The sequence below is a fragment of the Hemicordylus capensis genome, chromosome 4 (genome assembly GCF_027244095.1).
Source record: "Hemicordylus capensis ecotype Gifberg chromosome 4, rHemCap1.1.pri, whole genome shotgun sequence".
NCBI classification, from domain to species: Eukaryota; Metazoa; Chordata; class Lepidosauria; order Squamata; family Cordylidae; genus Hemicordylus; species Hemicordylus capensis.
In genome coordinates this window covers 98230630-98243750 of record NC_069660.1, presented here as the reverse complement: position 1 = coordinate 98243750, position 13121 = coordinate 98230630, and the positions used below count along the sequence as shown (strand labels likewise).

The 13121-nt window shown below is 38.2% G+C and overlaps 1 protein-coding gene and 1 long non-coding RNA gene across 24 annotated transcripts in view; one reads left to right on the top strand and one right to left on the bottom strand.

Moving 5' to 3' along the window:
• Positions 1-7159, bottom strand: part of LOC128322643 (uncharacterized) — a 58474-nt gene extending 51315 nt beyond the window's left edge. For both annotated transcript variants that reach the window (XR_008305843.1, XR_008305844.1), the window contains exons 1-2: positions 5772-7159; positions 2537-2656 (exon numbers count right to left, since the gene is read on the bottom strand). This is a non-coding gene — a long non-coding RNA (uncharacterized LOC128322643). The remainder of the gene's footprint in view (positions 1-2536; positions 2657-5771) is intronic.
• DAB1 (DAB adaptor protein 1) overlaps positions 1-12367 on the top strand; it is a 1026794-nt gene extending 1014427 nt beyond the window's left edge. For 21 of the 22 annotated variants that reach the window (XM_053244289.1, XM_053244273.1, XM_053244275.1 and 18 more), the window contains 2 exons: positions 429-527; positions 9106-12367. In XM_053244289.1, the coding sequence (XP_053100264.1) occupies positions 429-512 (84 nt within the window). In that variant the 3' untranslated portion in view covers positions 513-527; positions 9106-12367. The remainder of the gene's footprint in view (positions 1-428; positions 528-9105) is intronic. The other variant, XM_053244292.1, reaches the window with a different exon arrangement.
• The last annotated feature ends 754 nt before the right edge of the window (positions 12368-13121 follow it).

Below are 13121 nucleotides of genomic sequence, written 5' to 3'. Positions count from 1 at the left end.
TCCAGATTGCTTTACACCCTGCTGAAAACTCACAATTAGGTGGTTTTGTATTGTAGTACAGACAGTCAGATGTGGCCATGGCAGCTGCTTGACATAAATGGCTCATTAAAAACTGCAGCCACTAATTGGACCAGGGGTTCTGCATCATACCCAGCTCTGAAGGTGCAATTAGTTTGGGGAATGTACCTTAAATGACTGTCTCTGAGACTCAAAGCTAGTTTTGCCACACTCTCTAGAGTGCCTAGAATTTCTGGCCCCCTGGATACAGTCAGTCCTCGAAACCATCAGCTGTAGTACTCAGCTTTTTAATTATGTTTATCAACAGTAGGAATTCATAATAAAATGATCCATATTAATTGAAAGTAACCTCTGACTTTGTTTTGCTTTCTGTTGTTGAGAAAAAAAGGTGTTATGTTCTTGTATTCTAGCCTGATGGATCTCAGGCCTCAACCAACAGTGATCCATTTGGCGAGCCCATTGGTGATACTGTAAGTCCACAGGGCGATAGCTAGATAGCGCAGGTTGGGGTAGGTATCTGTCCTTTTTTCTCTCACACGTTTGAGCTACTCACTTTCACCATTGCCTGTCTTCATCATTCACACCTATGCATCTGTATGCACACATATGCACCATATGCATGGGGACATATATGTATGTATGTATATATATATAAATACATACATAAATCTCTCATCTCCATTGATGTATCCCTGGTCATTTATGTCATTTTTTAAGTGGTGCAGTTTTGTGGTTGTGAAAGTATAGACTTGATCCCAGTCCTCTGTGAAATATATATTACTGTAAGTATACTGTGAAATTGGTGCTTATCCGCATTCACTAGTAGTAAGTTTATTGTTGTTAACCACAGGTCATTCACTAGAAAAAGCATCCATTGTTGACAATCTCCAATTTCTGATATTTATGGTTAATATTTAATATATATAACTGTTCCATACATTTATGATATAAACTGCAGAGCAATTGTTTGTTCTGGACTGAAATGACAATGCTAGTGAACCATCCCAGGAGTTCATTAAACACCATCAAGAAATTAAGATGTGCCTTTCCACCTTTTGCCCACATCAGTGGCCAGCTGTAAAACGTACTACCTAATGGCCTTAAATTACACCATATATGGATTGTTAATTCGGACAGTAAACACACTCCTACCATTTTAAAAACCATGCATTTTCCCATGTTATAATTTTAAGGCAACACAATTGTTTTATTCATTAACTGTGCATGTTGCATGTTGTGGGTGTTGATGGATGCTTTATAAAGATGACTGTGGCTATTTTAATTCTGGCATATGTGTTTTGTCAGAAGCAAAGTGACGCTACAGTGCTTTGAGCGTTGAACATAGCCATCTCATCTCAGCGTATTCCAATACTGCCAGATAAAAAATGTTTCCTTTGTTACACTGTGCTGTGATTTGAAATAGTTTGAGTACTATGTGATTTATTGCTCCTCTTTCTGTATATGAAACATCTGAGGCAAATTAATAAGAGGTGGATTCATTTTTAGTACATAATGCATAGTATCATTAGTTTCCTTTAAGACTATGCACCCTTTTACAAATAATTTTCTTCCAAACACATATATGTGTGAGTGCACCAGCCATTTTTCCTCTCCCCACAAAATAGAGCATAAATACCTCTGCTCCGTAGCTGAAACCCCTGCCATCCTTGACGCCTATGTGGCCCTGCATCTTCTCTGCAGTCAGTCCTGAATCCATCAGCCAGTTTTCTCCCTTCTCTCTTTAGCTAGCTACAAACACTAAAATAGTTCAAAGGTGCCCACTTCCCCTCTCTTCCATGATGATCCCAGTGCTGGTGGGCCCAGATTGCCCATTCACTAGTGCTACTGAAATATCTAACAGTTCATGAAACTGCAGCGAACTATCCTTCTTGCCCATCCATTATTACTAGGTTTATGCCAATCCTAACAAAAATGGCATGTAAGAAAAACATGAGCTACTTGGACCCTGCAATCAGCCCATCAGGCCCTGAGCTCTGGCCCAGCTTTGGGGGGGAGGGGATGCTTGTCAGTTCCCAAGGCCATGGCTTTTCCAGTGGTGTCACTTCATCTTGGGAACTGCCTCCCTCCAGTCCATCAAGTCTCTTCACTCTCTGCTTTTAAACAGATAGTAAAATCTCTACTGGGATTTTGACTGACTGCTGTATTTCTGTTTTTACTATTTTTATTTTTAATGTGATTTTGTTTGTTAGCTGCCCCGGGAGGATTTATTGAAAAGATGTAGTTCTCAATCCCACCTATTTTTTAAAAAATTAATTCCCTTCAACATCTTTAGTTCCAGCTAGTGTAAAAGTGGATTTGGGCTTGTTTTGTTTTTTGTTTTGTTCTTTCCATTTTAAAATGGTGGTTTTTTTAAAAGTAATTTTGAATGTTTTGCTTTTTCTTGTTTTCATTACAGGGTCTTGAATTACTACTTTACCTTTCCTTAAAGCTGCTCCATACCCTCACTTCTCCATTTATTTTGAGCCCTACTAATATTGTATCCTGTGCTGTGCCATACCTTCATGGTCTTGTAAAATAGAGATGAATGGATGACCTCGGCTCCATTTTGTTATGGTTCCATGATTAGCTCTGCCCCACAATCTTCAGATTCTTCGGTGGGGAGATGTCATAAGTATCCCTAGTTAAAGAAACAAGACATAATGAATTGCCATTATCTCTGAAATATACCCTTTCATACTCCTTGATATTGCAGCATTAAATTTAGAAAATATTGTCCAAGTTGGGTCTCTACATGAATTCTTAGATCAGTAGTTAAAAACTGATTCTCCAGACTCACTATCTTTACTTCTTGATGATGAGCGTCTTTTAAAAAAATATATAGTAATTTTCCTATCTATAGAGGCCTTATGAAGCATGAAGGGAATGAGGTAGGCATGAACAAAGTGTTCTGCATTACACTATATGGATTTGAAAGTTATCGGTTCTTTGTTATCTTCATGATCAATAGTATGTGCATTCAATGCTTCTGTTTATGCTGTCTCTGCATATTCAAGTATAGCCTCCTACATAATATCCTTTAATGTCATTTTACTTTCAGTGTTGTTAGCACTTCCTTTCCTTAGCATCTTAAAGCCTTTGTATTTCAATAACTGGATGTCTTATCAGTAGCTGTCCCCTAAACTGTGTTATCTTCTTATCTACCTGCAAATTTATACTGAATCGCTCAAACTTGAGACTTTGCAACTAACCTTTAAAGAAATGACAACTAAGCTCTTAATAGTGATATCTGCCATCTACTGATAAGTGAAATTCTTTCCCTTGCTTTGGTTTTTAAACCAAAAGCTGAGAGCTGTCTTAATACACACTGAAATCTTAAAAATGTGTAGAGCTATTTTTGGACAGCATCGTAGACCTTTAGTTTTGTCTAGCTGAGAGAAAAGTAGTTTTGTGGAACACAAGACAAAAGCAGCAAACAACAGTAATGCTTTCATTATTTATTGAGGGTTCTTCTGTTTGTTTTTTTCTAAAGCTTAGCTAGAATATTTCTCACAGGACTGAAGAAAAGTAAGCATGTGTTCAGAAGTGTGCCATGTTGTATTTCCTTATATGTCAAGTCATAGCAGGCTTTCTGACAGCAGGGGAGAATTTCACATAACATTCGTCAGAGCCTGTCAGGATTGTCAACATAAAGGGCTGATGCCCACCAGTAGTGAACAGCCATGAACAGCTTGTACCCTTTGGCAGCTTGTACCAACATTCTTCTGATGCTGCCTATAAGGCTGGCACTTGCAGGGCAGCACCTTCATTCTGAGAAGAGCTGGGCTAAGATGGAAGATAAAGTGCCTTCTTATGATGACAGTGGTAGGAAGGGCCCAGTCCCTCCTTCCTGCAGGGAAGCAGCTTGTCTTATCGCCTACAAGCTGGCTACTGTTGCTTAATCCACTTAGACCTATATATGAACCTTTTGGAGGAGCCGGAGATGTTACTTGGAATCATGAACAAAACACAGTACTTACACTGCAATCTGAATTGACTTTTCTGACACTGTGAAGTCAGTTTCTAAAGGTCCTGCCACACCCAGGTTTTCTTAGGGGTAGGGGGACCAGTATGGTGGCCAACATCCAGAGCAAGGTACCACAGTACTCATGACATCAGACATCACACAGTGCTAGCCTGTTCATCTCTGTGCATTCTCCCCAAAGCATGGGCACTTTTGTGCTTTTGCATAAGTGCACAAATACTTTCCAGAACTTACCCACTTGACCTACAACGACATGACTTCACTCTAAAGAAGCACTGCCAGAGCATGGGCAAGCTCTGAAAGGTCCTTGCGCTCTTGCACAAGAATGAAAAAAGCCCACGCTTTGGGGAGAGTGTGCAACAGTGCAAGGGTTAGCAATGCATGCCACTTGATGTTAGAAGTGCTAGTGGTACACTGCTCTGGAAGCTGGCAAATATGCATAAGTCCTGTAAGGAATTAAGCCTTTGACTCAGAGCCAGCTCACATGAGGGGAGAAAGTGCTGAGTCAGCTTGCTGCCACCAAACACTCTTTTATCAGAGACTGGACAGCCTGGGCTGGAGTGCCACAGCCTAGACTTCTCTCTTTATCTTGCTGTTAGGCAAATATAAAAAGCTTCCACGTGTATGCCTACATGTGGTGAGAAAACAAGGTAGCTGAGCTGAACTCTCAGAGATGCTATGCACTAGTGCCCCCCCTTCTTCTGAGTTAATAACCAACTCTGAGAAGCTTGTAAAAATAAAAGATTTTTTTTAAAAAACCCGTTTATTCAATTGCTAAAGACTGGTCTATCTGAGGCTTTAGCTTTTTAGATGCACTTAAAAATGCTTAGGTTGGTTTCAAGAATGTTTCAAATCACCCAGATCTTTCTTGGGCAGTATGTAATGGAACTTAGTTACTCAGTTACAAAAAACAGCTATTTAGGAATATACAAAGCATGCACAGAAAGTAAAATACATTCCTAACGCAAAGTCTGACTAAACAAACTTTTCCCTATGCTATATTCTTGAAGCCATAAAGCCCTGGCTTCATTTCCCTTGAAAACTCAACAAAATTCCTGGTAAGATCAAGCCTCCTACAAATCTCTCACCCTGAGAGGTTGTCCTGCAGCATTCACCATGTGGGCACACTCTCCCACTTTCTCCTTCTTCTTCCCAGCATTCCCCCAGCAGCTTCCATGCCCCACCCACATGGTGGCCTGATTGGTTGAGACCTCAGGGTGACCAGCCTGTCAGTCAAGATAGGGGTTCATTTCTGGTTAACCCTAGTGGGGGTGAGGAGGCTGGTCACTACATCCCCCTCTTTAAATTGAGACAGGAGGTAGAGACCGAGGTTGACAGTTCCTGTCTCAAAGGGATGGGAATACAAATCTTAACTTCCTAACTTAACTATCTATACCCACAACAGTTGTAAACAGATCCCATTTTCAGAAATTATGTCATTATTTGTGAACATTGTGATTCTTCATGAAAGTATGAAACTAGTCCTGAGATAGTAGGCTGAGTGGGCCCAGTTGGTGTGCATTCTGTTAAATGCATTACAGGCTAATAGTGGATAGATGAAAAAGCTTATGTCAGACTCACTGTACATCAAATTGGTCCATCAAATCTCAGCCCTTTGCCAGGTATGTATGAGGCAGGGAGAGGTCTGTTATATTTTATGGTATGCATTTTATATACTTTTGTTTTTCTTCCAAAAACAAAAGACATGCTATCAAAACAAAAGGAAGGATATCATTATAAAAACCCATAGGTAATGCAAAGTGTTACCTACCAACCCAGCTGCTGCTTAGCGGACAATCATTTCCTCCCCGTCTTTCCTTGCTTTTTACTCACAGACAATCGGACAGCTCCCGAACATGGGTAGGAAAACCAAAAGGCAGGATATCATTGTAAAAACCGGTAGGTAATGCAAAGTGTGCATGATCAACTCTTTGCACAGCCTGCTGGAGAAGCTATAGTTGTTACTCTAGTCTGTGGTCTATCTTCATAGCACATGGGACATGAATGAAATTCAGGCAGTTCAAAACATGGGCTCTGTTATGCCCCGCAGCTGTACCCAGCTCTTTAACGAGGTAGGACAAAAAGCCCTCCAACCTAGCTGCTGCTTAGCAGACAATCACTTCCTCCCCATCTTTCCTTGCTTTTTACTCACAGACAATTGGACTGCTCCTGAACATGGGTAGGATGAGATCCTACTCTGATTAGAATTGCAAGAGCAGTCCTGTTATGTCAGCCTTACTACATGTGGTTAACTGTCATCAAGCCCAAAACATGTGGTTAACTGTCATGCAAGCCCAAAGCTACTAATACTTCAAGTGTGGTTTTGTTTAGAAAAGGTTAGTACCATGCTCTGCCACAATTAGTGAATGTGAACAAAGGCCATTACCCTTTATCATCAGGGTGTGTGGGGGAGGGGGACCACTACTTGCAACCCTTTTAGCCCCTACCTGATTGAATCAGATTCTTAACAGAAGTGTAGCATGCAGTAAGAACGATACATTACAATCTAGACTGAGGTGAGATTCCCTTGGGTTTTTTTGACCTTCTTTCTCTGCAACGGTCTCAGTACAGGACTTCCCTTCTGGCTGACTGATCAGAAAGCAGAAGACGTATTTTCTGAAAGGTATCAACTGAGATTCTACTTTCTGTTCAGCCAGCCAGAAGGAGAACATACTGCTAAAAATCTGCATAAGAGCAAAGAGGTCAAAGGAGTCTTTGGAGAATTGCAACTTTAAGATCACAATGCATCTTTTATGCCAGCCTTGAGTACATCAGGAAGAAAAATTATGCCCATTTCCTTATCTGTTCTGATTCTGCTAACAGAAGGGGATGTATCTCTTTTCAGCTGATAGAGAATGCAGGTACAAGAATAATGAATGTATTATGTCTGATACATTTAGGCTGGAGATCCGTAGGTACAAAATTGTAGAATAATAAGTCTCTAGAATAGTTAGAAGCAAATGGAAATGAGCAATCTCATTATTGTTTAAACCAAGATAGCTGTATTATCATTTTTAGACTGACATATTAGTAATAGGTTTGATACAAGGTGGAGGGAACTTTTTAGGGAATTCATTTTTCACAATAAAGCTGCAGTCCTATGCATATTTTCCTAGGAAAAAGTCCCATGGAACACAAGAGACTTACTTCAGAGTAAACATGCATAGGATTGTACTATATGAGAGTTATTTGTTCTACATACAGGATTCGTAATATTTTATATCCAGTGCCTTACCTCAACATGCATTTATTGTGGCTTACAGCCACTGTACAAGTTGGTCAATATTCAGATGATCTCTACTCATAGTGGTTTTTTGTAGGGTTTTTTTGTAATTTCCATTTTTATTGGTTAAAAAAAAGGAGTATTCAATCACATATCAAATGCAGTTAGTGACAAAGACTGTCATGTTGAACTGTCATTTCTGGGATTATTATTTTTTAAATAAAACTGACCTTATCGTTTCTGGCTTACACTTCTTGATGGTTGGTCCAGGAAGGTGGCCCTCTTTGAGCATGATAATATTTACATCTTACGTCTTCTTCTATCTTCTGCATACTTATTCTTTTGCCTACCTTCAGGTGACAAAAAGGCTTTTTATTTACTTTCTTAAGTCATGAAAGATTTAGGAGCAGATCCTACTTGCCGCTATAGATGTGACTCCAACCTGATAGCAATTTCAAGACCTTCGTTCTAGAAGCAGAACAAGGAATCCCATCAAGATTAATGAAGCCTAGAGTATGAGTCTTCTACTTTTTAAGTATAAAATATGTTCTAATTTAGCCAAAACGGAGAATGCAGAAGGATCCATATGAGAAAATGTAAAAGTGTCCCCAAATTTGGAAGAATTTGGATCCTTACCTCTAGTCTGGGAGAAGCTCTCTGATACATATATGTCCATTATGGGATTCCATTCCTCTCCGCGTAACTGTTCTAAATTCATTGAGATATACTGTGATAAGTTTATCTTGTCCCCTTGTGAAAGATGTGTATACATTATGAATTGGAAAGCAAAACACTCTTTTCATAGTGACTAGTAGGGTTTGAAATTACAATTCAGGAAGCAAAACTTTACAGTACAACAAATTCAATACACAAAAGCCATTCTGACAATGACTTTATGGCCTATGCAAGCCAAGGAAATATTGTACTGTCATCAGCAGTGATTTTCAAACACTAGGAAGACAAGAGGCAAACAACTCAATTTATGCAAGTTACATATAGAGAAACATAACTTTTTTCATTACACCTGGTGTGAATACCAGTAATTCAGGGCTGCAGCTTGGAGCTTACTTCCTGTATAATGCTAAGATTTCATAATGTAACATGATCTTGATTTCAGTGTATAGGGAAAATTTAAGTAAATGTTTAGGGTCTTTAGAAACTGCTGTCTTCATGTTCATCAAAACAATTTCTCACATTGCTTGGCATTTGTATGGTTGAATTTGCCAATGCTTGTAATGTACTTATTCCATATTGGATCTGAAGTTTGGCATGACATATTACTTGGATTTTGAATTTGCATATTGTCATGGAATGCTAAAGTGACATATGGTGTATTGGTCTAGTTGAGGACTTGTCATCCCTGTTCTAGCTCTTCACGACATCATTCTGAATGCAATATGTGATTTCTTTAGTGTAAACCTAAATTAATTTTGAAATGAAGTGTTACTACATCTTATAATTGAAGTATGTTAACAAAGCATTGTACAGTATGAGTTGTGAAATATATTTATTACAGGAAACAATTTCTCATTATTTCTGTGAATTTCAATTAAAATATTTCTTAGGCAAATGGGCAATTTGCTCCATGAGTTAAAATCAACAGATATTCTGGTTTGTCCTGTAGTATGATTTTTCTTTCATTTCATTTCCATTATTTCAACTTAGAATAGCAATTGAGTTCTTAACAGACATCTGTAGTGCATACAGAATTACTGAACTGCCTTTTCAAAAAATTTCCCTGGAAAGCCATAATACTTAAAAAGATAAAAAATATTTCTTTAGCCCCTCCCCGTGTCTTCATTTATATGTACTGTTGTTCACAGACTGATGTTGTGCAAATGATTGGAGGGATCTCTATTCATTTTTCTCCCATTGTTCCCAGGAAAGAGAACCTCTCTACGCCCAGATCAACAGACCTAAGAAATAGCGTTGACCCACGCTTGTGGTGCTTCAAGACTCAAAAGGAAATCTGCAGCCTTGACAGGCCTTTGGCTCCCACATTTTCTTTCAGTTGACCCCATCTAATCAAGGATAATCACTTCACTGGATTGGTTCAGCAAGCAAAATATTTGGGGCAACCAGTGATGACTCTCTGTGGCAGAACACTGCTTTTTAGAGGTGTTTTTTTTTTTAAATCCTACTTTCCAAACAAAGCCATTCACCTCTTCCCTGCAAGTTTCAGCTATCATTTTTTCTTCTTGTTGTCAACTTTTGCCATGTCTAGAGCACCACATAGTGAAAGTAGACAATCCAGATCTATTAAATACAAGTAATCATTTAATATAAAAATCATGCAGAAAGCAAACACATCATGAAGTCAGCAGCTGTTGAGCTATGCAGCTGTACATTTTATGATATGGTGACCTTTTTATCACCATGACAGACTGATCCTATTGTTTTCCTCTTATACCACTCCATAATGGCATATTTGAAAGTGGGGAAAGTACTTGAGTGTTTCATTTTTTCTTTCTTTCTTTTTTTAAATTGTTGACAGACTCTAGCAGCAAAAAGCCTCCTTCAAAAACTATTCTTAACTTGAAACCATGGAATGCCATTCTGCTGATTATCCATCTTGATTGGAAAATGTTGCCAAATGGACCTTTTAAATTCCAGTGCATCAAAGAGACAAAATGCTGCTTTTCTGTTTTGAATACTCCGGCTGTGGGTATAAAAGGACATCAAAACTTTTGATGAAAAAAGACAACAAATGTGTTATTTCCTAGAGAACTCTTGAAACAAAGACCACTAAAGGAATATTTTTTATTTCTTTGATATCTTGCTGCTGTAATGCTATGCAGACAAGTGTTTTTTCTCTGTGTGCCATTTTTGAAGAGACAAAAAAAAATTGTTTGCCAAATACTTCCAGTATGACTCTGGATTTGATTGGAATGGACTTTATTAACAGGATGAAGATGGCATGAATTTTGAAATAATGAACTGATTCTGTGATCAAATTGTTCATCTTTATCACTTTTTGTACGTCAGAAAAATTCAAATGGGATTTTTATTTTATAACTTGAAATTTAAAAAAAACAAACACCGTTAAACTCTTTAAATGTTTAAGGGGAAATGGCTTTAAGGAGTTTGAATGAAATTTGCCAGGTTTTTTTGTAAATATAAATGTTATGAGAATTCTTTTAATAATGCCATGACACTGTAGAGAAGGTAGCAAATGGCAGTACTTTGGAAGCGTGGAAACCCCGTTTGTGGTTCTTGGATCACGTATGTTTTTTCACATGCTTATGATAATGGGCTGAGGCTTAAGTGCATCTGCCAGCAGCAAAGCTTGTCAGCAACTAAAAGAGTTGATGGGAACACATGATTTCATGATCTTGCTTATACCACACAAATATGACTACATGCTCTACATTTTTTTACAGAAAAAAATGCCACATTTCATAGCCATTTCATAATTTAAAAGAAATTAAACTGTTTACACACAAAACAGAAACAACTTTTTAAAAACTCTCTTTTTTTTACATTTATGTAAGAAAAGTGCAGTGTTTGGTTCCTATCTTTAGCACATGGATTGCATAAAGAATCTATATATTTTTGCCCTACAGAGAATTGTTATACAGGTCAAATGTGTTTTCCTGATGTTGCTATGCAGATGACAATATATTGAATTTTAGTGGTTTAGCACTAAAAAAAAAAGTTAATGAATTCAAATGGCAAGTTGTTTTTAGGATTATGCAGATTTTGTTTTTAAATCAAAACACCAAGATTTCTGTGAATTTTCCACTGATTTATGTAGGACTGGAATTGTATATTTCTGTATGTTTCAATGGTTTAGACGAAAGCATTTTGCAGAAGTAGCTGAAAGCTTAAATGTGATGATGATTTGGTGATAAGGGCAATCAAATTTCATAATTTGGTTACCCATACCATTTTCAGAAGGCAATGAAACCAGATACCATTTCCAGTAGGCAATGAATGGAAATGTGTATTTAAGTGTGTGGATGATACACTAGATATGGATAGACAATATCAAAGCAGATGTAAGATCTAATGCACTCTTCCAATCATTTTTTTCTCTAGTCATTGTTACAATCTCTGTGGCAAACCCACACCAAAAGAAGGATGCAAAAACTATCTTCTCCATAAGATATTGAATTTCTGGGATTGTATGTTTTTGGCTTAAGCAAGAGACTGAAAACATTCCACAGAGCATTTCTTGTTTAAGTTTCTTTCAGATGTTGATTTTAATCAGAAATGCTCCATTCTTCCTTACAAAAGCTCTTACCTGTTTTTGTCTTGGAATGTTGGACCATAAGAACACAGGGATTTCAATTCTCCACTCGTAAACCTTTGGAGGATGTTGTGGTCACTAGCTTTTCAATTACTCAGCAAACAATAGTTCAATAGGCTTATTAAAGACACCTGTAATTAGAAACTCTGATAGACTTGCCCAGGATGGGAACAGACCATACAACCATAACAATAGCTATAAAAAGGAATGAAGTTGGAACTTCAAAAAAATCAGAATTCACATGGAAGTTTGTTCCATCTAAACACTGGCTTTTTTTTTTTAAGGAGAAATTCCACAGCTACCATCTCCCACCATTAGATGATTCTTTTTTTGTCATAGTTCAGATCAACAGAATGTGGGAGCCTGCACTGTACTAATATTGTAGATAAGTAATAGGTTCAGGGGAGCCAACAAACCTATCCCTCCCCATTCTTCACTAGCACTAAATTTGTCACTTTAAATTTTAATCCAGGGAATCCCACCCACCATCCTGTACTGTCTCCAGTAGTTTCTTGATCCCTCTCATGTCATGAAAATATTTTGATAGATCGAAGTCATTCAGTTGTCCAACAAAACCTATGATCAAATAGTGTACTGGGCACCTTCTTTGCAAAGATGTTTACTCTTTACTTCGATTCATTTTGATTTCTGCATTCCAACATGTATTTTTTTAATAAAGAAAAGAAAGATAAAAAATGACTGTTTTGCAGTACATTTCTAGATCTACGTTAACTTTACCTCAGAGGAAATCCATTTAACATTTGCTGAACATCTCTTTTTTTTTTTTTAACTTTATGTATAATGCATTCAGCAGAAAAACAACTTTTTAGAAATTTTCCATTAATTTCTGTAACACACCATGTAATATTGTTACAAATAAAAACATTTAAAATCATGCTTTATTTGCTCTCATTCTTCTACAGGTTGAAAGTGATTGAGAAAACCACCTTCCCATCTTTGACTGTTGCCCAGTACTATGACACATTGTCTTCAGCTGCTGGCATCCAGACTAGAAATGCACTGTTTGTGACTAAAGCAGCACTATCACACAACGGTGCATGTGTAATTTTTGCCAATCTCCCCTTCCCTCTGAAGTCCACTCTGTCTCCCAAAAATATGTCTCTGACGGTTGCACAGCCCTCAGGGGCATTTTTGGGAGACATAGTGGGTTTCAGAGGTAAAGGGAGATTGGCAAAAACTGTCCCCCTCACATGACAACACAGCTTTAGTCTGCATGTCAGCACTGTTGCACGAGCACAGTACTAATCTGGATGTCAGCCACTGTATCTTTTACGCTAAGAGTGTGTGTGTGTGTGTGTGTGTGTGTGTGTGTGTGTGTGTGTGTGTGTATAAAATAAAGTTGACCACTGCCCTGGGACTTTAACAAAACATCTGTTAGCCCTAGATTAAACGTTGGGAGTCCCTGCCCCCAACTCCAACAGAACCTCTGCCAGTTAGAACTGGAGCCCCCAAGGACTAACTCCCAATACAGTGCCTTGAAGTGTGCTCTTCTGCTAGTTCCTGGCAAGCTAACGGTGCTGCCAGTTCCTGGTAAGCTAATGATGGCTGGACTCGAAGTGATGGCAGCACTGTACCCAATAGAGCCATCAGGCAGCTTGTGGTGCTCACCACACTATAGGTGTGATTGA